Source organism: Panthera pardus, unplaced genomic scaffold, assembly GCF_024362965.1.
Source record: "Panthera pardus isolate Hobbes unplaced genomic scaffold, ASM2436296v1 HiC_scaffold_6, whole genome shotgun sequence".
Taxonomy (NCBI): domain Eukaryota; kingdom Metazoa; phylum Chordata; class Mammalia; order Carnivora; family Felidae; genus Panthera; species Panthera pardus.
In genome coordinates, this window is record NW_026526991.1 from 7,099,403 (window position 1) to 7,123,510 (window position 24,108).

Sequence of the window (24,108 nt, forward strand, 5' to 3'; positions counted from 1 at the left end):
CCACAGACTGTAGTTGTGAGCACGGTTTGCTTCAGTTCAAAAAATGACCTCTAGAAACGTGTGCGCGCCAGGCTTCCGCGGGGGACTCCAAAGAGCTTGAAAGTGACCGCTGCCTTAGGATTCCCCCCTGCCTCCCGAGGGACTCCGCGGCGGCGGCCCCAACAGGGTCGCCTGCAGGCGGGAGCCCCCTGGCGGGGGTGGGGCAGGAGTTGGGACGGTGAGCGAATCCCGAGCTGCCCCGCTGCCCTGCGGGGGAGGCGAGTGCGCCCACCGAGGCCCCCGCAGCGGCTCCTCCCCTCCGGCAGGCGCGGACCCCCTCGGAGCGCCCCCGGGGCGGGGCGGGGCCGGGCCAGTGCCGCGGACCAGTGAGCTCGCGGGGAAGCGCGGCAGCTCCGCCCCGCGGTGTCCGCCCCAACGCGGAAGGTGCGGAGTCGCCCGGACCCACATCACCGGCCCGGCCACCCACTTGCCCCCATGGCCGCCACCGCTCCGCTGCGCGACTGCCAGGTACGCGGAGGTTGAACCCGGCCGGGCCCCGCGGCCCCGGCATGGCTTGGCGCTCGGCGGCGGGGACGGGACCGACCTGCGCGGGACCCTGGATCCTCCGGGGAACCGGCCCCCGAGGGACAGGCGAGCACCTGGGTGCAGGAAGGGACCAGAGTACCCTCCTGTGGGACCCCAGCGGCGCGGTTCGAACCCCGCGGAGACCCCGAGGCCTATAATGCATTAGCCCCAGCCACTGTGGCGCAGGAGTGTCTCTTTCGGACCCTCCAGGGTGGGCAGCCTGAACCCATTTTGCAGATGAGGAAGGTGAAGTTCAGAGGAGCCAGGGGACTTGCCCCCCAGCCATGCAGCCTGAGGAGCTGCCCGCTGTGCTCAGGGAGTAGAGGACATTTTCCTTCCCAGGGCGGGGTCGCAGGTCTGTGCACCCCGTCGGGATCCAAAGGGCAGCCCTAACAGTGAACAGTTCTAACGATCTCTAGATCTTTCTGCTGACAGACTTGTAGGTCTGAATCATTTGATAAAGTGGGGAGAGGAGAGGTATTGTTGCTGTGCTTGGCAGATCTCGTGTTTGCCTGCCAGTTGGAAAGTCCACCCTGCCCGGCCAAGCTCTCTAAGGCTCTACCCCTTTTCTGTCCCCCTAGACCTCCCCTCAGCCAGACCAGGGACTCCCGTTTCCTGAGTGCCCCCTTGGCAGACACTTCACAGTCACCCCGTGCATCCTCCAGAGCCCCATTCGGGGCCAGCGAAGGGTCTGAGAGAGGATGTTGCCAGAAGGCCCACAGCTATTTAGGGACCCCTGGGATTTGCATCAGGATCTGCCCCCTCCCACCCACAACTCGGCCTCCTCTGCTCTGCACCGTCTATGAAATCTGAGAGTCCCTGCCAGCCCCACAAGGCTGGCTCATATGGAAACCCACACTCACACGATGCGAGGCATTTGGAGGTCTTCTGTGCTTGGGGGTTGGGGTTCACATTTATGGCTGGAGGACTACATGGAATAAAGCCCTGAGAGTCTCTTCTTGCTGTGTGCAGGCGTGGAAAGATGCGGGCCTCCCACTGTCAACCACAAGTAACGAGGCCTGCAAGCTCTTTGATGCCACCTTGACCCAGGTATGCCTGCCGGGCAGTGCGGCGGCCTCTCTAACGGCCGGTGGGGAGGTGTTTAAAATTACCAAATGCTCTTAACTGATTTATGTTTCATTTTTAAATGTTCTGGCCCGTCTCACAGCTACATTTACTTACACCACGCAATGAACGGTCCTTACACAAGCGCAAGACAATACTCCGCACCCCCATCCAGCACGGCTTCGCTTAGATTTACGGCCAGACTCACGTGTCGTGTGATGTACTCTCCCAGGAAAGCCGGTCAACGATGACCACGAGCAAGGGTGGCACTCAAGGCCTCCTAAGCCTCACCTCTTTATCAGCGCTCTTGTTTTATGAACAGTGAAGCTCTCCCGCCCCATTCCTGCCCAAATCTCCTGGCAAACTTGGGTACAGGAGGGCCCACATGGGGGACCCAAACATGCTTCGTAATGCTTAGAGGCCCCGCAGCCAACAGCTTGGGAAGTAGGGGATGCTGTTTTCAGTTGGGTGATGATGTTAGCAGTGGGTTACAGCGCAGTCTATGTACTCCGGACCCTGGTGCATGGGAACGTGTTGGAGACAACCCATGGCGGGGGTGAGAGGTGCCCCCGGGGTCAGGCAGACAGCGATGTTTATCAGGATGCTGACTCTCCCCAGGCCTCCCTCTATGGTCTGCTGAGGGTTTGATATGGGGCCCCTCCGCTTTGGGCTTCGGCCCCTGGCTGGGGCTAATTTTTGAATATACCACTCTCACCTATGGCCGCTCCAAGACCGCCCACCGTATCACCGGTAATTTCTAACACCAGTGAAGGAGCCTGTAGTTTTAGAACTAGGAGGGTCTCAAGAGGTAGGGTCTAACCACTTTGTTTGACGGTGGGGAAACCGAGGCTCAGAGAGCTGCGCTGACTCCTGCAGTGAGGCAGATGATGAGCGGGGTAGGCCTGGGTCTGTATACACCGATGGGAAACTACAGCCGGGTTTATCATGAGCAGTGAGAACCCTGCCTACGAACTCCATCCACACAACATAAGGACCGAGGAAGCTTCTAGAAACATAAGTACAAGAAACAACCAGTGAGATGCCGTGAGCTTGCCGAAGGACTCCACTGTGCTCCTTTGAACTCTGTTTGTGCCCTTCCTGCACGTTTGGCCCCAGTAGAGCCCCGGATTTGTTACAAAGCCCGTTCCTCAGTGTAGCACAGTCCTTCCCCGGACCCTGCCTGTGTATCTTCTGTCCCATGTATCAGCATCTCTGGGCCATCCTGTGTTCGAGCGTGGGCGTCTCTGCTCCAACTCCCCCGTGTCTTATTAAAACACACTCTGCTAATTCTGTGTAGATGCAGGTCAGACATTTGATAGGACACATTTTTTGTTTTGTTTATTTTTGAGAGAGAGAGAGGGGTGAGGAGGGGCAGGAAGAAGGGACAGAGCATACGAAGTGGGCTCTGTGCTGATAGCAGTGAGCCTGATGGGGGGCTTGAACCCACAAACCATGAGATCATGACCTGAGCTGAAGTCGGACGCTCAACCGACTGAGCCACCCAGGCGCCCCTGAAGGTCTTTTTGGAAAAGAATGAATGAACAGTAGGAAGGTTCCAATTGTGGCGCCCGATTTTGAAGCCCCCTCTCATGGCTAAAGAAGTTGATGTTCGGGGCAGGTCACCTGTCAGGAAGAAGCTTTCTTTAGATGCTTCTTTCCTGAATATGGGGGCCTCACCCGCCCTAGAAAGTGTGCCTTGAGTTACGAGTATTCAGGCTCTTCACATGAGACCAACCCGGGTGCAGTTCAGGTCATGAAATACTTCATTGTCTAGAGAGAAAATCCAGATTCAGACACATGCCTTCCTTAACATGAACTAAGGACTCCCTGGGGACAACGTTGTTTTGCCTTTTCTATTTCAGTATGTCAAATGGACCAATGACAAAAGTCTTGGTGGCATTGAGGGCTGCCTGTCAAAGCTCAAAGCAGCAGATCCGACCTTCGGTGAGTGATGCTGTCCCCGGGTTGAGGAGCCGCGTCTCGTGGGTCCGAGCGCTCTCTGACTGAGCGACTCCACTGGCTTGGGGAGGGCAGGCTGGTGGCAGTGACCAGGCTGGCCTTTTGCCCGGAGGGAGGGCAGCAAGACGAGAGCCACTGGTAGGCTTGGCATAGCACTGCCTTCATAGAGATGCCAGGTTCCATGTAAGGCATCTTTCTTTTGAAAAAAAATTTTTTTTTACATTTATTTATTTTTGAGAAACAGACTGAGACAAAGCATGAGTGGGGGAGGGGCAGAGAGAGAAGGAGACACGGAATCGGAAGCAGGCTCCAGGCTCTGAGCCGTCAGCACAGAGCCCGATGCGGGGCTCGAACTCACGAACTGTGAGATCATGACCTGAGCCGAAGTCAGACGCTCAACTGACTGAGCCCCCCAGGCACCCCTGTAAGGCATCTTTCTAATTTTTTCCCTAATTGTCAGGTCTACAGGGAAGACACCGGTCCTATTTCTCAGGGGAGGAAAGAGAATGAGAAACGTAGCCCAAACCACTCAGCTGGTAGTTGGGTGGCTAGGACCACATGAGGCTTTCTGTTTTCCAGAGCTGACCTAGAACACCAGAGGTGGCTCCTGGGGACTTTTAGGACACCAGTGAGGCTTAGCTCGAGCATCTGGGCCACCAGGGCCTAGTGACGGAGGCTGGCATCACAGACAAGCCGTGTGCGCAGAGGGGATGGGGAGGTCAGCCCGGTGCATTTCGGAACCCCAGGAGGGTGGCCCCAGGAGGGGTGGGGTTCCAGGCCTGGAGGAAGGGCTGAGGAGGGCAGGGCAGTAACCACCGTCCCTTTCCATGCCACTGTGGCCAGCTCCCGCTGAGGACAGGACGCACGGGATGGGGGAAGAAGGAAGCTGAGCCCAGCCTATGGGGGACCAGGAGCCAGGAATGGGCTCAGGCTCTCTGAGCAGACCTCGGGCCCCAGGATAGAAATGGGGGCCACATGGGTCGTCCCAACACTCTGGTTGGGTCCTGGGTCTCCGGCCTCACCAGTGACTGAGTTCCAAATGCCGGTGGACCCCGTGCCTCTGTCAGGCTGGGGGCTGGGAAGCTCAAGGGGGACCCGGGGGTCTGCAGACCTGCCAGCAAGGTTGCTACAAGGGCACAAGGCATACCCTCCCCTGTCCCCCCCCACCCCCCACAAAGCTCTCCGCGCATGAGTGGCTGAGACAGACTGTACTCCAGGGACCAGCCCCCCCTGCATGGAGCATCTCCTCAGCAGCCCCCTGGAGGCCCGGCGTTGGTGGTAGTGACAATATCAGCCGATGAGGGAAATTAGGGCTGGGGGGTCGTGGGAGCCGGCAGGCAGCCCTGACCAGTTCACCCAGTGAAGGAAGATGCTCCAGACGTTGGCAGAATGCCCTTGTTGGAAAAATATTTGCGGAGGTACAGCGTGTCTCTAGGGCTGCTTCCGCTCCTCGTGAGTGGCGAGGGCCCAGGCTGGGTTCCCCACTGCTGTGGGGGGGGCCCGGCGCACAGCCGACCAGCCGCCTGGCCTGCCCCTCCAGGGATGTGGGGTATTTATTCCTCACTTGAGGCTGGGCAGGGCAGGGCAGGGCTGGGCAGGGCAGGCAGGGCAGGGCAGGGCTGGGCAGGGCTGGGCCGAGCTGGACGCCCTGAATCACCAGCTGCTGCTTTCCAACCTTTCGCCAGCGATGGGCCATGCCATCTCTAATGGCCTCGTGCTGATCGGCACCGGAAGCTCCGTGAGGCTGGACAGGGAGTTGGACCTGGCCGTGAAGACAATGGTGGAGGTCTCCAAAACACAGCCACTGACGCAGCGGGAGCGGCTGCACGTGTCTGCAGTGGAGACCTTTGCCAAGGGGTGAGGGCCTCCCCGGCCGTGGCTGGCACCCTGAGACCGCGCTGGGCGATGCCCCGGGGGCTCCTCCGCCGCCCTTGGGAAGCGGGACCAGGGGTGGGCTCGCCCTGCCTCCCGTGGCCATCTCTCAGTGAAAATCACATCCTGCCCGTCTGCTGTGCCTTCACTTGACTGCAGAACGAGAAAACAGTTGGCTGGGATTTCCAATTTAGCCTCCAAACAACTTTCCTTCTTTAAATGAATTGGGTGTTATGTTTGTGACAAAAATGATAGGACCACGTGACAGAAACGTATGAAGGAAGAGAGCAGAAAGCACTCGCCCTATCCTCGCCCCGACATACCCTCGCGGACATCTGTTCACAGCCTTCCGGGTTGTCCCCCCCCCCGTCTCCCTTGTGGCCACGGCTGTCCCCCTGTGTTTCATGGTCCCGCAGCCCATCTCTGGGACAGCCCCTTGCGTCTGCTCAGCCAGGGGAGATGCCCCGCACAGCTAGGCGACCTGAGCTGACGTCTCATGGGTTCCGAAGCAGGAACAAAAGGGGCTGAGTCAGTGGCAGGTGTCGGCACGGGGGTGGGCTTCCCCCCCAGCTGGCTCCCCCCCACACAGCTGGTTCCTGGTCCCAGGGAGATTGCCTTTGGCAGCCCGTTAAACCAGTTTTTTTGTTTGTCTGAATTCCAGAGTAAAACTTCCCACTGGTTTTTCAATGTTCTGAGCCACAACCTAACATGGAAACTTTTTTGTGCGGGTGTACGTAGAATATGTTCCCTCTCTCTCTCTCTTCTGTCTCTCTCCCCACACCCCATCTCTCTGTCTCTCATATATATGTATATATATTATAACTATACAATATATTATATACAAATATATTTATGTAAATATAAATATTTAATACAGGAATATTTATATAAATATATATTATATATAATTATATATTACGTGTAATATATGTAATTATATATTGTATATTTAAATACATATATACATATTTCAGACTCTGGCAAGAAACGATGCCTTTTGCCCACCACACGTGTATGAACTACGTGTTCAACGCTGCTGAGAAATCTCTCTTTGGCTTTCAGGAACTTTTCCAGAGCCTGTGAACTATGGGAACAGATTCTCTGGGACCACCCAACAGACATGTTAGCCCTAAAATTTTCCCATGATGCCTACTTTTACCTGGGCTATCAGGAACAGATGCGGGATTCTGTGGCTCGGATATACCCCTTCTGGACGCCCGACATCCCCCTTAGCAGGTATGTGCCAGCTGGAAATCACATCGTTTCTTTCTTACTCTCTCTCTCTCCTCTGTCCGAAAAGCATGGCAAGGCTCCTGGCCTTGCCCTGGAAACAGTGAGTCTGCTGTGGCTCTTCTCCGAGTTCTCGAAACTGAAAAGATCTCTCTGCTTGCTCTTCCTCCCATCCTGTGAACAAGGCAGCGGCATGTGTATCGGTCAGCCCAGGGTAGTTTTTGCTGCGGTAACAAGCATCCTCTGGTTCTCCAGAGGCTTGTTTATCACACATGCTACACCCCTGTCGTGGGAGGGCCCAGGGCTCTGCACCCCTTGTCATTGTCTCCCTCCTACATCAGAGTCCCAGATGGTGAAGATGCTTTCTGGACACATTGGTCACTGAGAGAGAGAGAAGAGGGCACCCCTGAGGGACTCACGGTGGCAAGGCTTACGGAGGAAGGGCCACCCTGCCACTCCCAAGTCATTGGCCAGAGCTGGTTACCCCCCCCCCCCCCCCCCCGCCCAGGACACCAGGCAGTGGAGCTCTGCTGTGTGCTCGGGAGGAGAGGGAGGCCTGGAGTACCTGAGCGGTACTCCCTCCCGTGTGATGGCTGCACAGAATTGCCTTCATTGTGTCTTACTCACAGGATGGTTGTGAAAATCAGACAGCCCCGTGGATTGGAGAGCTGGGTTAGGCAGGGTTCTCTATAGAAACACAACCAGTAGGGTATGAATATCTGTAGCTATATTATTTACATGTTTATACGGGGCAGGGATTGATTGATTTTAAGGAATTGGCTCATGCAGGTGCAGGGACTGGCAAATAAGTCTGAAATCCACAGGACGGGCCAGCAGTCTGGGGAGTCCATCTTGTAATCTGGAGGCAAAATTCCTTCTTCTGAGGACCTCGGTCCTCTCTCTTAAGTCTTCAACTGTTTGGACGAGGCCCACCCGTATTATGGAGGGTAATCTGCTTCACTCAAAGTCTGTAGATTTAAATGTTAATCACATCTGAGAGATACCTTCATAGAAACATCTAGATAGTATCTGACCGAACAACTGGGTACCATAGCCCAGCCAAGGGGACACATGAGTGTAACCATCCCAAGAGCCTAACAATACCGGGCACACCATAAGCATTCAATGCATGTTTCAAAGTGGAAGGTCAAACGACCCCAATAAATATTTAAAAACAATATTTAAAATATTTAAAAGAAATAAATATTTAAGGGGTGCCTGGGCGGCTCAGTAAGTTAAGCGTCCAACTTCGGCTCAGGTCACGATCTCATGGTGTGTGAGTTCGAGCCTCACATCTGGTTCTGCAATGAAAGTGCAGAGTCTGCCTAGGATCTCTCTCTCTCTCTCTCTCTCTCTCTCTCTCTCTCTCTCTCTCTCTCTCTCTCTCAATAAATAATAAAACTTAAGAAAAGAAGGAAAGCAGTATTTAAAAGAAAAGTCTGGAAGCCCGTGTGCTAGAACACTGCAGCTATGAATCGTGAGAGCTAGACTTTGTCACTATGCACGGTAGTAAAGGTAACACCTGAGTCACCAATAGAAACTCTGTTGCTCTTCCTTGTTTTCGTGGGATCCCACAAAGCTACAGCGAAGACTGCCTCTGGCACGTGTGACTGGCCTGGCGCTCAGTGCTGAGGATCACAGACGAGCGATGGGGAAATGGCAGTGTGTGCTGATTCAGTGAAGTGTCCCGTCCCGGGCCGGGCCTGGGCCAGGAGCGAGCGGGACAGACGGGTCCTGGCCGCTAGGAGCCGGGGTCTGGGGAGGAGCTGTCCAGCAAGTACAGGCGGGGCTGGGCTGGGGGTGTGCACGCCGCTGGCCGGCAGAGAAGCCACTGCCAGCCTGTGCTCACCAGTACTTCCCAAGGGAGGTGTCCCGGGCTGTGCCCCCAGGTGGGTGTCACCAGCTGGACAGGCAGGAGAGGGCCCTTGGCGTCCTCAGTGGAGACAGCGCGCTGATGCTTAGGGGGTGGGCTGTGAGTCGCAGAGGGGCCCGCTGCAGAGACGGGGTTTGGGGTAGACGATTGTGCCGACGCTGGGGGGTCACGGCGCTCCCCACTGATCAGCAGCGTCCAGTTGCTGGGAAGCCTGGTGCTTGGGGTCGTACCTGGAGGGGGCGTGTGTCCGTCTCCTGGGGCTGCCGGGACAAAGTGCCGTAGACCGGGCCGCCTAAGGCGACAGTGCGTTCTCTCACAGTTCAGAGGCCACAAGTCGGGAATCCAGGCATCGCCAGGGCTGTGCTCCCTCCAGAGGCTCTAGGGGAGGCTCCTTCCTCGCCTCTCCGTGGCTTCCGGTGGGAGCTGGTGATCCTGGGTGTTCCTTGGCCTGCAGCTGCGTGGCTGCGGTGTCTCTTCTGTGTTCACGTGGCTCCATCCTTTGTGTGTGTTTGTACGTCCCTGTCCGAGTCCTCCTCTCCTTCCTCTCGGGAGGACATCCGTCGTTGGGTCTAGGGCCCACCCTCGTCCCGCAGGACTTCAGCTCGATGGCGTCTGCAAACGCCTGCATTCCAAATTAGGGTCCGTGCTCAAGCATCGTTTTGGGGGACACGGTTCGGCCCATACCGAGGGTTGCACAGTCCACTGTTGTTGAAGACTTTTTGTTTGTTTCCTCTCTGTTTTTTTAGCTACGTGAAAGGCATCTATTCCTTTGGATTGATGGAAACCAACTTCTATGACAAGGCAGAAAAGCTTGCCAAAGAGGTAAGTGGGCCCTTCCCCTCAGGGGTGGCGTCAGGCGGGGCAGAGCCCACACGGCCCCCCCCCCCCCGCCCCCCCACTCTGGTCCGGTTTCCTGAGAGACCCTGGGGAGGACTCATATTACCAGCAAGGGCAGCTGGCCCTCCCACAGTCCGCAAACTGCCTCCACGGGCCAGGAAGGTGAATGAGGCCCGGGGAAGCTGTGTCCACCTCTCCCTCGGGGCCCCGTGCAGGGCCGCCCCAGGCTCCCCGAGCTCTTGTCTGTCTCTGTCCAGAGCTCCACGGTCGCAGACAAAGGTTGCCTCCGGGTGGCCCCTGACCCGGGGGCCGGGGTCTTGTCAGCCAGCTCTTCCCTCGACCTCTGCCTCCCCCCAGAGGGAGGGAACCATGGTGAAGGGTGCAGAGGAGTGTGGTTTTGCGAAGCGCCCCCTGTCGGGCCAGGCCCTTCCCGCCAAGGGCCGGCTGGTACCAAGGTGCATGGTGGACGCCCCTCACCAGCGGACCGGGACCGAGCAGTAGGCCGCGGCGGTGGACTTGGGGCTCGTGGTGTCCTCTGTGGTCCTCGGAGGCCGTGTCCTCCAGCCCCTCTCCTCACAGGAGTGGAAACGGACCCCGGGAGGGGCTGTCGCACACCCAGGGGCGCCCTGGGCCTGGCTCCGTGACAGACACCCACTCTAGTCTGCTCATCCCCTCTGCCGCGAGGCAGCACTCTCCTCGCCGTCCAGACGAGGGGGCCATGGCGCAGAGAGGCCACGGCTGGCAGAGTGTGTGCTCACCGGGGCCGCCTGACCCGACCACCGTCCGTTAGGCTGCCTGGACCAGACGCGGCTCCCCCGCGTCCCAGCCAGTGTTCCTCCCCATAGACGTTGCCCTGGTTGCCCACAGCACCCCTCCCCCGGAGGCAGCCTGCACCCTTGGGGGGCCCAAGCGGCCATGAGGTTTCTGAAACCTGTTCTGGTTACACAGATGGAGCCCAGACTTGAGCGCAGGGGGACGGTTCCATGCTCCATGGCGGTCTGGGCTCCGTGGCCTGAGGGAGCAGGGCGCGCTGTCCAGCGGGTCGGCCACGGGAAGGTGCCCTGAGCGCTCGAGGGCTGTCAGACTGGCTCGAGAAGCCAGAGGGCAGACAAAAGGTGCAGGCTGACGCCCCACCGGGAGCAGGACGTGGTGGAATGGGGTGGCCTTTCTCCTGCTGTACCCACTCGTGCGGGTGCCACGCTCTGAGCCCAACACCAGTACACCCGAGGTGATTACTGGGCAAGGCCATGCTGTGACAGTGACTGCCAGGCCTCCAGGAGAGCGAGGGTGGGCTGCACCAGGCTCCGCTGGAGTCTGGAGAGGCCTCACGGTGGTGGTGGTGGAGGTGATGCTTGGGCCTGCGAGCTTCTGCGTGCCAAACCCCAGGGGCCCCGAGAGCAAAGGGCTTCAGGCAGGGGAAGCACAGCCTGCTGAGCTCAGGAAGCTTGGAGCCACGTGATAGGCTGAGGCTCAGGGCGGATGGGGGCAGGGCGGGCCCTAGGGCAAAGGTTGGGGGGACAGGCAGGGCGGGTCGTGCAGTGCCTCGTGGCTCTGTCCCAGGGAGACTGGGGAGGAAGCTGGAGCCCCTGGTGGAAGGTGGGGCCTAATCTTGGCCGTAGGTCCGGCCACTCCCTGCCCTGAGCTGTGCCCCGCAGGAGAGCAGCACACTTAGGGGATCCCTTCTCAGGACGCCCCCTCCCCAGGTCTGCGCGGCCGTGCCCCTGCAGTCCCCGAAGTGTCCTCGTCCTGCAGGGCTCTGCTGAGGTGCCCATTGTCCCCGAGGACACCTTTCTTACGGCGCCCCCACGTGGACCGGGCAGGCCCGTGCAAGCAGTGGGCGGGAGCAGAGAGGCAGGCTTACTGGGGAAGACCTGTCTGCCTAGACCTCACAGCAGGTGCCAGGCCAAGGCCTCTGCCTCTGTGAAAGGCATGGGGCACCGAGGCAGTCAGTGGGGCTGGAGGAAAGAGCGGCCTGGTGTGCAGGACCTGGGCTCGTGTGGATTGTCCCCTGGGCCACTTTGAGCCTCAGCCTACCGCTCTGTGCCTGGCACTTAGGAGGTGCGCAGTAAGCATGAGCTGAACACAGGACTAAAAGAAAGCTACAAGGGGGTAGGAATCACGCCCCGTGTCCTGCCCCCCTTGCTGGTCACCTGGCAGGCTCCCCGGTCACGTGAGTGGCTGTTATTATTCATAGCAACCCCGTCAGAATGAGCCCGGGCTGCCACACGCGTGGTCATCCACGAGGGGCAGCCGTGAGCACTCGGCAGTCTGCACAGCATTCAGGCACGCCCACTGCGTCCACTTGATCTCCAAGGCCAGCCCCGAGGGGATGGCGGCATTGCTCCTCACCAGGGGGGACAAAGGCCCAGAGAGGCTGGCCGGCAAGTTGCAGGTGACTCGGCCGCGTGCAGGAGGCTCTGGGGCCAGGAGGATGAGTCCTGGCTTTGGAAAGACCCAGCTGTGGTCTTTCAGCCTCCCTGAGCTCAGTTCCTCACCTTTGAAATGGGCGGTGAGATCCTCGCTGGTGGCATCCTGTGGATGGTCAGCGGGGCTGGACTTCGGGGTCACTGCTGTTTTGAGGCAGGGCCCGGTGCGCACGCGCTCCAGCAGCTCAGGCCCCTGCTCCCCACGTAACCTGGTCACCAGGCGGCCTGACTAATCCTCGTGACCTCCGACCATCTTCCGCCCCCTCCCCACGTAGGCTTTGTCCATTAACCCGACAGACGCGTGGTCGGTGCACACCATCGCCCATATTCACGAGATGAAAGCAGAAATCAAGGATGGATTGGAATTTATGCAGCACTCAGAAACCCACTGGAAGGTACGATTCCTGTCGATGGGTCATCTGCCTGGAAAATTCCGCCCACCCCCTTGGGTTAAGGCTTTAAGGACAGAAGTTACAGGCTGCAGCTTAGTTCTGGGGGAGCTGGGTTGTGTCGAGCCGCAGTGTCCCCAGGGACCCACAGGGCTCCCCGAAACCTGCTGGTGTTTTGCAGGTGATTCTAGAAGACTCTAGAATCTAGAATCTAGAATCTAGAAGATTCTAGAAGTTTTGGGCTGGGGCATTTGGTGTAAAGGAACGGGTCAGAAAATGACCGAGGACACAAGAGCCTGGCACGGGGGAGAACCGTAAGAACCCTGAGCTGTGTCTTACCACCAGCCGGCTGGCTCAGCATGGAACCCACGGGTGGGCTCGGGGAGCACGCGGCGCAGCCAGGGGCCGATGGGGCAATGATGTGCAGTCGGCTCCCCTAGGCAGATACTGATAGTGTTTGCGAGAGTGCTGAGTCTGGGGGAGGAGGAGCAGCTGTGTGGCCATATCCTCTGGGCTGAGGGCCAGGGGCTTGCCCAGGCAGAACCGAGGGAGGCCAGGGAAGGCTTGGGCCAGGGCCTTCCAGCACATTCCATTCACATCCCTCCCCCAGACGCTGCGATTTTACTGGGTGTTGGGTGTTGGAGGCCTGGCTGGACCCTAGGGCAAGAAAGTGACCCTCTGAGCCTCGGTTTCCTCATCTGTATACCTGCTGTTGTAACAACTGGGAAGCCCCCAAATGAGTTCTCCTTGGTGTTGGTTCTAGACATGTGTAAAATGAGGCAGCCCAGTCTGGCCGGGTAATGCTTGCATCTGTCCCCTGCTGTGGCTCCTGGCAGCCTCTGGCCTGGCAGGACAGTCTTGCTTTAGATAGTGTGGCCTGGGACTCCCTTTCCTCCTCGTCCTGCCCCAGACTGGTGCTCAGTCAAGATCCTACCCTGGGGACCCCACGGAGAGTCCAGCCCAGACTTCTCTGTCCTCAAAAGGCCTGATCAAGTGGAGTGAGCAGCTTCCCAGCAGCCCATGAACCACACCATGATAGGGACACTCTAGGGATGTGGAAACCCAGAGGAGGCATCCAACCCCCCCTGGACTTGAGGGTGAGGTAGTCACGGAAGGCTTCCTGGAGGAGGCAGCCCCTGAGCTGGGTATTGAAGGATGGCTAGGAGTTTGCTAGGTGATAGATGGGGAGGTGGAGGGTATTCCAGCCAGACTGAGCAAAGACACCGAGGCCTGCAGGGGCCTGTGAGGAAGAGGGGACACAGGCAGCCTGGGTGTCGTCAAGCAGACGTGGGCCTTGGAGAAGGTGTTGTCAGTTCCTCTTTCCAGGAGGTAGAAGGTGGTGTCCAGGTAGAGGAGGAAGTGTTCGCGGTAGCCTCACAGAAGGAAGGGTTAGTGCTCACGATGGGGCCTGCAGACTTCCAGTCGTCAACCACACCCCCCCTTCCTTGCCGGCCTCGCCAGTTCCTAAAGGGAGTCCAGCCCTGGGCTCATTGATCCTCGCGGCTTTATTGGGATTTGGACACCCCGGGGGCCTCGGCACCTGTTTGTGGATCCATCGCTCGTTTTCTTGAGGCTTGAGGAGCAGGGTGACCTCTGTGTCAACCGTCCTCAGAGCTGACGGGGACGTCGGGGCACAGAGGTGCCCGGCACAGGCCGGCCTCAGCATGGGTGCCGGGGAACGTTTCCCGCACTCAAGGTCGGGGGACGGTCCTGCACTGTCACAAAACCACAGCTGGTATTTTTTTTTCCCACAGGCTGTCAGATTTTTCTCTAATTCTCTCATTTTTCCCCCCAGGACTCTGATATGCTTGCTTGTCATAATTATTGGCACTGGGCTCTGTATCTGATTGAGAAGGTAAGCTGGTTAGCTGTCTTATCCTACAAAGATGTCCAGAGAAATAAATATTTGTCTACCTTTTGCTGGTTCCCCGGGATAACAGTTTGGGTTTGCACGTTTAAATGGTGTCTGGTGTAACAGAGCATTAAGGTTTTCAGATAGCTCTTCAGGCTTAAACTCCGTTAGGTGTTTTTCGCTGTGTGGACGCGGAAGCCGTGTAAGCCGCATGTAATTTGTGGACACAATTTAGGTCAAGTGTCCTCAGCCGCTGGAGTGAACGAAGCCCCCACCCCTCAGGCTGCACCTGAATGAGCTGTGAGACCCTCCAAATGCTTGGTTCCAGTGAGAGTGAGGGTGTGGGGAACAGCCTCGCCCCCAGGGATTCTGCCCCTCGGTCCCCTTTGTACGGGAGCTTCTTACAATGGTGCTAATCGTGGAGGAAATCTAGAAGCTCCCTAAAAGCCCAAAGGAAAATGCTCAGAAGTTGAGGGTCCGCGGTGACACAGAGATGCAGTGACACAGTGTGTGGAAGAAAGCAGTGGCCCCCATTGAATGTAAGACAAGGAAAATACGGGGGGAAAAAAGACTAGAAAAATAACATGAGAAAGCTCATAAGAGTCTGACAAGCGCAATGGGGACAATAATGCTTCGGCAGAAACTGTCCCCTTAGCAGCAGAGGCGCCAAGAGCCCAGAGCAGAAGTGGTTCTCCTCTTCCACCCTAAGACCCTCTGGGACACTGCCCCTGCCCCCCCCCCCCACCATGGGATGTGCTGGGGTGGGGGGTGGGGATTGGCTTTTCGGCCCATTTCTCATATTACGTTTCACCTTTGCTACATTTCACCTTTGCTACATGTTTTTGTTTTTTTAAAGTTTATTTTGAGAGAGAGAGAGAAAGAGGGAATGAATGGGGGAGGGGCAGAGAGGGAGAGAGGGAGGGAGGGAAAGAATCCCAAGCAGGCTCCTGGCCATCAGTGCAGAGCCTGATGCGGGGCTCAAACTCACAAACTGTGAGATCGTGACCCGAGCCGAGATCAAGAGTCAGACGCTTAACCGGCTGAGCCCCCCAGGCGCGCCTCCCCTTTGCTGCGTGTTGATCACGGGACCTTGATTCTTGATTTTTCCAGGGCGAATACGAGGCCGCGCTGACCATTTACGATACGCATGTAAGTCTACTTTCGCACCTAGTTTGGTTGAGGGCAAAAATTTGCCTTTTTAGTCTCTAGCGGGTGTTTGAGCCCGTCAGTGTTGTCTCAGCCAGAAACAACAGCTGAAGCAAGAACTCACCTCTTGTGTAAGGCCTGCTGGGGTGAATTCTTGCCCCACGTAGCGGCGTAACCCGTGACCCAGATGGGTCGAAAACCCTCGGGGACTCTGTGCGCCGTGGGCGCTGGTAGAATGACGCATCTAAGTTGGTCCTTTCTGGCATCCCGGGCTTTTCTCTGGTCATTTTAGATTGCTTTTCTCTGGTAGAATCAGTGATCTGCCCACGGGAACTTTTTTCCCTGTAGCAAAATATGTACGAGATTTGCATCGGGATCGTTTTTGCGCGTATGGTTTGGCGGCCCTGGGTCCATTGACTGTCACCACGGCCTGTCTCCAGACCTCTTTGGTCTCTCTGACTCTCACTCCGTGCCCGCTGAACACTAGCTCCCACCCACCCTCCGCCAGCCCCTACGTGTGCCTTTAAGAGAAAACCAGCCTAATTCACGGCTCCTGGGAACCCCTGGGCAGACTTTGAAACAGGAGACCGGGGTCACAGAAGTGCCTGGGGCCCAGGGCTCTAGACCCAAGGAAAACATTCAGTAAAGTTTCTGTTGAGTCTTCCTGTCGAGTGTTATGAGGATTGTGTAGTGAGAAGTGAAGGGTGACTACTCAAGTGTCATGAGGGACAGGCCAGCCGAATGCTGACCTGGGAACTGGTGACACAGCCTCCCACCGGCGTGGCCTGAGGCTGGGGACCAGAGGTGACAGATGCTGGCCCGGCCTCCGCTGGAGGCTCCTGTTCTCTCTTCTTCGGGTTTCCAGCCCGGAGCTGCCACGGGCCCGGGCAAGGGGATGATCCTGGTAGTTGAGGCAGAGGGGCGGTGGCGGGGGCTCCTGTTTGCTGAGGACTGGCTCCGTGCAGGCCCCACACGTGGCCCATCCCTGCGGCCCCTCATGTGCCCCCCCCCGCCCCGCCCCTGTCTTCCAGATCCTCCCCAGCTTGAAGGCCAGCGGAGCGATGCTGGATGTGGTGGACAGCTGCTCCATGCTGTACCGGCTGCACATGGAAGGTAGCCCGGTCTGCGTCCTCCCCTTGCGCTCCTCTGCCCTCTCCCCTCCCACAGGACGAGAGGAAGGGGACCTGGGCCCAGAGCTGGGCAGGAGCTGATGATCGAGCCACTCGGGGCCCCGCGGCAGGCCCAAGTGGCTTGCCCATCTGTGGGCCTGGGTGCCGGCTCTGCCGTGGCCTTCCAGCCCGGCTGAGGCCCCTGGGCCCCGTGCCTTTCCCACGGCCTGCCCACCGGACCCGCAGGGCACGGGTAGCACCTGGCCACCTGTCTTTGGGTGCTGCCTCCTCTCTCAGAACAAGAGGGGTGACCGTTTCTCAACTCCCTGGGATTTCAGAGAGCGAGGTTTCTCAACATTGTCATCCCACACTCTGCAGGTAGCCGGTTGCCAGATGCTTCTCCCTTTCCCCTCAGGCCCAACCTGTATCCGCTCCAGGCCCTGGGTCAACGGGATGATGTGGGGATGAGACCTGGGCAGGGCAAGCTGTTTCCGGAGGGTTCCAGGAAGGCCTCCTCGTGGAGGTGAAATGTGAACCATGGAAGGGTGTGCAGGGTTTTGCCAGGCAGGGATGGGAAAGGATATTAGGTGCAGGGAGCAGCCTGTTCACTGCCCCCAGGACACGGAAACCGGCAACCTGCTACGGGACGAGTGACCGAAGAGCAGGGTCAGTGTGGTCCAGGCTGAGAGGCAGCTGGGGCTGAGCTCGGGTAGGCCGAGGCCAGAGCAGAGGCTGCTACTGCGTTTTCCAGGCCAGCTCACGATGCTCAGATGGTAAAGCGGCAAAATTGAAAGCTGGTCTGTCGAGGGGCCTGGAAGAAAGGTGGAATCCTGTTGACCCAGAGACCCTGTGAGCCCTTTGCCTGCAGAGGCAGGGCTTGAAGCCGCCTGGAACTCTGGGGACCCTGCAGCCTCTCACCTTGGTGCACGTGTGGCGGGCGGCTCAGAGGGACAGAGGCTGGGAGGCACAGTCGTGGGGCCAGGGGCATGTGGAGGCAAGACAAAGGACACTCACTCCCCCACCACAGAGTGGAGACTCAAGAGACCTGTCCGACCTGACGGGCAGAGACAGAGGTCAAGGGCAACATCTCCCGAACCCCTTCGGGAGGTGCCCCCAAGAAGCAGGAAGAAGCTAGTAACTTCCGGGAATCGGGAGGTGCTGCTGGGGAGCGGAGAAGGGTAGGGGCTGTCTGTAGAGTTGAGAAATCTAGACACGAAGGTGGGAGAATTATTAACTGAGCAGATTTTTATAAAACACCTTGTATCTCTCAGGCGTCATATGTAACCATAGGAAGAGTTTTATTTTATGTATTTTTTTAAAGTTTATTTTTGAGAGAGACTAAGAGAGAGCACAAGCAGGGGAGGGACAGAGAGGGAAAGGGAGGATCTGAAGCAGGTTCTGTGCTGACGGCACAGAGCCCGACGCGGGGCTCGAACCCACAAACCGTGAAATCATGGCCTGAGCCGAAGTCGGACGCTTAACCGACTGAGCCACCCAGGCGCCCCCACAGGGAGAGTTTTAAAAATGGTTTTGGGGGTTGTCAAAGGGGCCAGAAACTTCACTTACTACCCTTCAATAGGTTAATTTGTTTACCTTATGAATCTATTGCTTTTATAATTACAGGAAGTTAACATAAAATGGGCCCAAAGGCCTCAGTATGAGGCCCGATGCCGCTTGCCGGCCCCGCTCCCCTGCCCAGCCTCTGGGGGGTGTGGGGGTACAGGAGGCCCCCGCGCAGGACGTGCTCACACAGAATGCCAGGCCTGTGGTTTCTTCCCCGTGTCCTCAGGGGTGTCCGTGGGGGAGCGGTGGCAGGACGTCCTGTCGGTGACCCAGAAGCACAGCCGTGACCACATCCTGCTGTTCAACGACGTGCACTTCCTGATGGCATCCCTGGGTGCTCGGGACCCCCAGACCACGCAGGAGCTTCTGACCACCCTGCAGGATGCCAGCGAGTACGCACTGCAGACTGGGCCCTGCTGAGAGGGCAACAGGGTACTGGGGGTGTGCCGAGGCCGGCTCCGCCCCTGCCCCTGCCCCTGCCCCTGCCCGCCGGGGGTGCTGGGGGTGGGGGCCCCCTCAGGGAGTACGGCTGTGGGGATGCCTTGGGGGGGGGCTGCTGCCACACGTGCGCCCCGCAGGCGTGTGCTCCCAGGTGGATGTATCCCACGGGGTACACTTGCTCCCCCCGAGAGATGGGGGCACGTCTCCCGGCTGGGGGTGACAGCATCTGTGTCATGGGCACAGCCTCCCACGGGGGACATGGTGAGGCCCCAGAACCAGAGAGACCTGCTGCTTACAGCACCTGAGATTCTGGACTGAGCCTCAGATCTCTGCTCTGAGCCTCAGTTTCCTCATCTGCAAGCTGGGGACAGTGGCAGGAGAGGGAGGTGCAGTGACACGGTCATACAGCTCCCCGGCACAGCTCCCGGCATGGGTGGGAGGCCCCGGGGATCCCAGGGCCCAGGGTCCTCTGCAGCGTGGGCCACCAGGGATGTAGCTGAGCCCTGCCTGTAGGGCAGGAGCTGCGGGAGGCATGACCCTTGGTGGTCTGTCCTGGGGGCCACGCGCGGGCTGGCCACCGCCATGGCCGCTGCCCTAGCCCTCCTCTCAGAGCTGTGCTGCAGGGACCGTGGCCTGTGGCCGGGGAGGCAGCTTCAGGAGAGGTGTCCGCCGTTGGCTGTCTTTTCACCACAGGGAAGGCCTGGGGAGCCCACCAAGCACTTGAGTATTTTTTTTTTTAAATCTTTTTAATGTGTACTTATTTTTGAAGGAGAAGGAGACAGAGCATGAGTGGGGGAGGGGCAGAGAGAGAGGAAGACTCAGAATCCGAAGCAGGCTCCAGGCTCCGAGCTGTCAGCACATAGCCCGACGTGGGGCTTGAACCCACAGACTGAGATCATGACCTGAGCTGAAGTCGGACCCTCAACCGACTGAGCCACCCAGGCACCCCGAGTATTTGATTCTGGCTTTTAAGACAGGCTTAGAGCCGGCCGCTGCCTCCATGGCTGCAGGCCCTGTGACCCAGACCAGCGGCCACCTGAGGGCCAGCAGGGAGACAGGGGCCGTGACAGCCGTCTGCCTCGGCCCCGGGGCCAACTCCAATACCAGGCCTTTACCTGCATCGTCTGCAAGCCTCCTGACAGCCCCGAGCGGTTGGCACTGTTCCCCACACTTTACAGATGAGCAAGGTGAGGCCAGAAGTTGAGGGGCCTGCCTGAAGTCAGGTCGCTAGTGAACAGCAGAGTTCAACCCAGGGTTGAGAGAACCCCCTCGTCTCCCCTTCCTGGCCGCTTCTCCTCCATCGGCTCCCCTGACCAAAGGACCTGCTGTGTCAGGCCCAGAGCCGGGGACACCCTCCCGTCAGGACGCCTGAGTCAGGCAGGGAGGCATCTGTGCTGTGACGGGCAGTGCAGAGTGCCCTGCAGGTGACCGAGGGCACCTTCTCCGGCTGGCAGGTCCCCCGGGGAGAACTGCCAGCACCTCCTGGCCCGTGACGTGGGGCTGCCCCTGTGCCAGGCCCTGGTGGAGGCCGAGAACGGGAACCCGGACCGTGTCGTGGAACTGCTCCTGCCCATCCGCTACCGTATCGTCCGGATCGGAGGCAGCAACGCCCAGGTGAGCCTCCGGCCACACCAGCAGCCTGGGTCCGGCAGGGTCTCTCGGCGTGGGCGCCCGTGGTGCGGGGGTGTCCTTACCATTCGCGTCCCCCGGGAAGTCTGCCCCTGAGAACAGCCCTGCCCGCAGTGGGGTGGGGGCTCCCGTCCCTCATCCCACGTTACAGGAGCCCAACCTGCCCAGTGACCTTTCAGAGAGACGTCTTCAACCAGTTACTGATCCACGCGGCCTTGAACTGCACTTCCGGCGTCCACAAGAACGTGGCTCGGTGAGTTCCTCGCTCACAACCACGCCAGGCTTGGGGACGTTTCTGAGCATCGCTCCCTCTCTCACGGGGGTCTCCCCACGGGCTTCCAGCTTGCCCTGAGGCTCCCACCTCCCACCGCCCGAGGCTACAGGGGGGCTTGGTTTTCCCTGTTAGCATGCTCGGCTTGGCCAGAGGGGGTCCACCCCACCCCCAGGCCGGTCCTCCTGCCCTCCCCAGCCCACTCCTCATTCGAGCCTTGCTGTAAGTTGCCCAACACGTCCTGCTGTTTCAGGGTCCTGGGCCTTTGCACATGCCGCATCCTCTGCTGGGGACGCTCTTTCTTTCTCATGGGGCTGACTGTGCTGGGCTCCAGGAGGTGGCGGGGGTGGTTGTGTCAGGCAGACCCAAGGCCTGGCGGGTGGTTCTTATTTCTCATGTGGGAAGTAGCACTAGCAACTATCTCTTATGCACGCACACACACACACACACACACACATACGCACAATGGGACCGGGGCAGGGCACATTGCCCTGAAGGCTGTGGGGTAGCTGGAGCTGGTGGGGAGTTAGGGAGAGAGGATGTCCTGGAGAAGGGACAGTTGAGGGGAGGCCCGAAACCAGCGGGTTTGACCAGACCCATGGTCTGGTTAGGAGGAGGGGCTGGAGGGTTAGGGATGTGGGGGCGGGGGCGCCCCCAGAAGAAAGCTCTGCAAAGCCCGGCCCTCACTAACAGCCTTGGAGCTCCCACACCCGACTCGCCTTGCCCCACATGGGGCAGCCGAGTTCCATGCTGGTTCCTGCACCAGATCTTCTACCTCTGGGGTGAGATGCGACCCCCACCCCAGAACACCGAAGGGAAAGGGAGGAAGGGAGGAGCTGTGGGTAGGTGTCAGGAGACCCAGTGAAAGCCCTGCGGTGAGTCCCGGGTGGCCTCTGGCGGAACCGTGGAAGTCAGGTGGAAAGCCCGAGGGTCTGAGCGTAGGCTCAGGCGGTGCATGCTGGGTGAGCCCCAGCTGGCCCAACAACATTTCCAAACGGGGCAGTGCAGGTGTTCTCAGTGCTGATGAAACAGGTGTACACGCTCTGGAATCGGTTAAGACTCTGAAGCATCTTTGGACACGCGTGGTTCATAAAAGCCACACCCCTTTCTTTAGAGGGCAGATCCCTTAGAGAGTTCCAGGTCCCGGTGTGGGTGCAGGTTGGCAGGGAAGGTGAGGCCCTTTGGATAGGAGGGCTGAGGGCTGGAGCAGGGGAGCTGGGGCAGGGTGGGGGCCTGCCATGGTGGGTAGAGGATGCCCTCTGGGCTGGGCAGAGGGTACTATGCAGCAGGGGGTCTGTCCACGGGCGAGCTGAGGGGGAACGGGCCCCACAGGCAGCCTGGAGCCCGTGGGGACCACCGAGGGCCACCTGCTGCAGCCAGGGTGACAGGCTCGCCTCCAAGTGCCCTCCTGTCATTGACAGGAAGCTCACGCCCCTCCCCTCCAAGGTGGAGATCCTGGGCCCCCTGCAATGGCGTCCCCACCCCTAGGGCCAGGCCTAGCCCCTTAACCCCCCCTCACCCCACGGAATCACTCTTGTCAATTGTTTGGGGGTCTTTCCCTTAAACGATACTTGCTTTGTTCAGACTTGCCTTTCCATAGCCACTGGCCTTCCCAGCGGGCCTCATGCCTGGCTTCCCCTTGACCCCCACGGTCCAGTTCTACCCTCTTGTCTGGTGGAAGGATGGGCCCTGGCTTCCTGAGGCAGATGAAGCCACAGTTATGTGCTCACCCAGCTACATGTGTCTTGGGGACAGCATCAAAATGTTCTCCAAACACTGGACGTTCTGGTTACGCACTGGAGTCCCTACCTTCTCATCCTTGAACCTCCCGCGCCTGGTTCACCACCTGGTCCCCCTGCCAAGGTCAGGCCTCCTGCTGCTGGGCTCTGTCCCTCCTGTCCCCTCTCTCCGGTAGCCTGGGAAGGGGAGCAACTTGCTTTCTGCTCATCTCAGACCCAGGCCGAGCTGCCTGTCCTGCCTTGGGGCCCGGGAACCATCAGGCCCCACATCCTTCTAGAAGATTCCACCACAGACCCTGTCCCTGTTTCCACAGGAGCCTCCTGATGGAGCGTGATGCCTTGAAGCCGAACTCACCCCTGACCCAACGGCTCATCCGAAAGGCTGCGGCCGTCCACCTCCTGCAGTGAGCTAGGCCTGGCCCCCTCCCTAGCGTCAGATCGGCTGCTCCCTGGCTTCTAGGGTTAGAAGCGGCTAGAGCCCGTTAGGTGGTTCTGTTGAGTAATTTTGCAGCTTTAAGCAAAAAGCCCTGTAACCAGCAGCGTTACAGGGAGCAGGGACACAAATCAACTTTAAACACGAGTCAGGATCTTTTCGTCCTTGTTCAGGGCTGAGGGGCAGCCTCAAGCAGTTAGAACCAAACTAGTTTTGTTTCCACTTGCCTTGCAAACTGTATCTTCGCAGGGCACTCCCGCATCTCCTGGTGTTCAAGGGTTGGAAGGCGGGGTTGGCTGGAGGCCAGCGCAGCTCAGGGAGGACAGTCTTCCACACAGCCCCTGGGGACCCCCTCCCCCAGGCTGCCCCTGGGATAAACCCTCACCTTGTCTTCCTCATATTCTAGATCTGTTGTCCCATCTTTTGGTTGAGGGCACCCATGACGGGGGAAGTGACTTGCCCGGGTCACAGGTAGTGGAGGCCCTAAGATTCGCCTTGGGCCTCCGCAAGGCCTGATCTCACCGTCTGTGGGTCCCCCAGCTGCCCCCCCCCCCACCTCAAAGAAGCACAAGCATGTGGGGGGCCCTCTGCCATCTCTGGAGAGGTCTGTGACCTTCCCAGGGGGCTTCAGTGGTGTCGATCAAGGGGCCTCGGGTATGTGGTTTCCTTCGCCAGCTATGACTTTAATCATACGAGTGCACAGGCGTTGAGTTGACACACTTTCTGGGGCGTGTGGATTGAGCCCAGGGTTGCCCTGTTGTGGCAACAAACACACAGCACTGTGGCCCGTGGCTTTACCACGATCCGAGCCGGTTTTACAAATGCTGCCTCAGTCTCAGTTTCCCCCTTTTCTTAACCTGGCCCTTAAATCAGGGAGTTGCTGATTTCACTGGAATGCACCCGTGAGGGGCGATCCTGGCCCCTAAATGTTTCTCAGGTTCCTTCAGTGTAAACTGACATTAGGGAGGGACTCAGGCAGGGGGCAGGTCTCCTGAGAGGCAGTGGAGGCCTCCAAATCGATTAGACAAATTTTCTGAGATTAAAATAAATTAGGTAATCAGTTCCTTTGACTTGCTGGTGACACCTTTCTGCATGTCCCATGTGTCAGGCCTGGGTCATGGGGAGGCAGGCTTCTCCTTGAACTTGGGGTGTGGGTGGGGCAGTAAGTCAATGGGTAATTACAATAGGATTTCGAGAGGGGTGCCGTCTCTACTCGGGAGATAGAGACACATTCCAAAGGTGAGCCTGCCCTCCAATCCTGAGCTGTCCCCTCCTGCCGGATGCCATGACACAGCAGGCTCACACTCCATCTGCCCTCCCCTCTCCTGGTTCCAAACAAGACGCAGAGTGGCCGAGGAAGGCGGAACCCGGGTCTCTCCTCGGAGAAGCCCTCCGCTTGTGTGGGGCAGGCTGGCGAGGATGCCCTTTCCTCCCCTGCTGTGACCTCCTCAGGTCAGGGATGGGATCTGTCCCAGCACCACCCAGCACTTGGCCTGCACTGAGGACCCGTCAGGGAACATTGGTGAATGAACCCACGAATGGATACATAAAAAAATGAAGCAGAATCTTATTGGGGGAGGGAAGAAATGTGTCTGATGGGCAGGCCCACGATAGGACAGATGGAGGACGATACCGTTTAGACTCGGCAGCAACAAGCTATTGATAATTGGTGCTGATACTGAGCACCTCCTAGGTGCTGACACGATGCAG

General features: G+C 58.7%; 1 protein-coding gene across 1 annotated transcript; it reads left to right on the forward strand.

Annotated features, from left to right (window-relative positions):
* Positions 1-405: 405 nt before the first annotated feature.
* TTC38 (tetratricopeptide repeat domain 38) lies at positions 406-23,468 on the forward strand. Its single transcript, XM_053894908.1, has 14 exons — positions 406-507; positions 1,537-1,614; positions 3,492-3,573; positions 5,274-5,445; positions 6,523-6,696; positions 9,310-9,385; positions 12,102-12,221; positions 14,011-14,070; positions 15,178-15,216; positions 16,245-16,326; positions 18,112-18,277; positions 19,781-19,940; positions 20,135-20,208; positions 22,280-23,468. Exons 1-14 carry the CDS (start codon positions 475-477, stop codon positions 22,371-22,373), a joined length of 1,410 nt encoding a protein of 469 aa, XP_053750883.1. The 5' UTR covers positions 406-474; the 3' UTR covers positions 22,374-23,468.
* The last annotated feature ends 640 nt before the right edge of the window (positions 23,469-24,108 follow it).

Coding starts and splice junctions, on each gene's coding strand:
- TTC38 (XM_053894908.1), top strand. CDS start 475: ATGGCCGCCACCGCTCCGCTGCGCGACTGCCAG. Junction 15,217..16,244: donor TGACCATTTACGATACGCAT/GTAAGTCTACTT, acceptor CCTGTCTTCCAG/ATCCTCCCCAGCTTGAAGGC. Junction 19,941..20,134: donor TCGGAGGCAGCAACGCCCAG/GTGAGCCTCCGG, acceptor GTGACCTTTCAG/AGAGACGTCTTCAACCAGTT.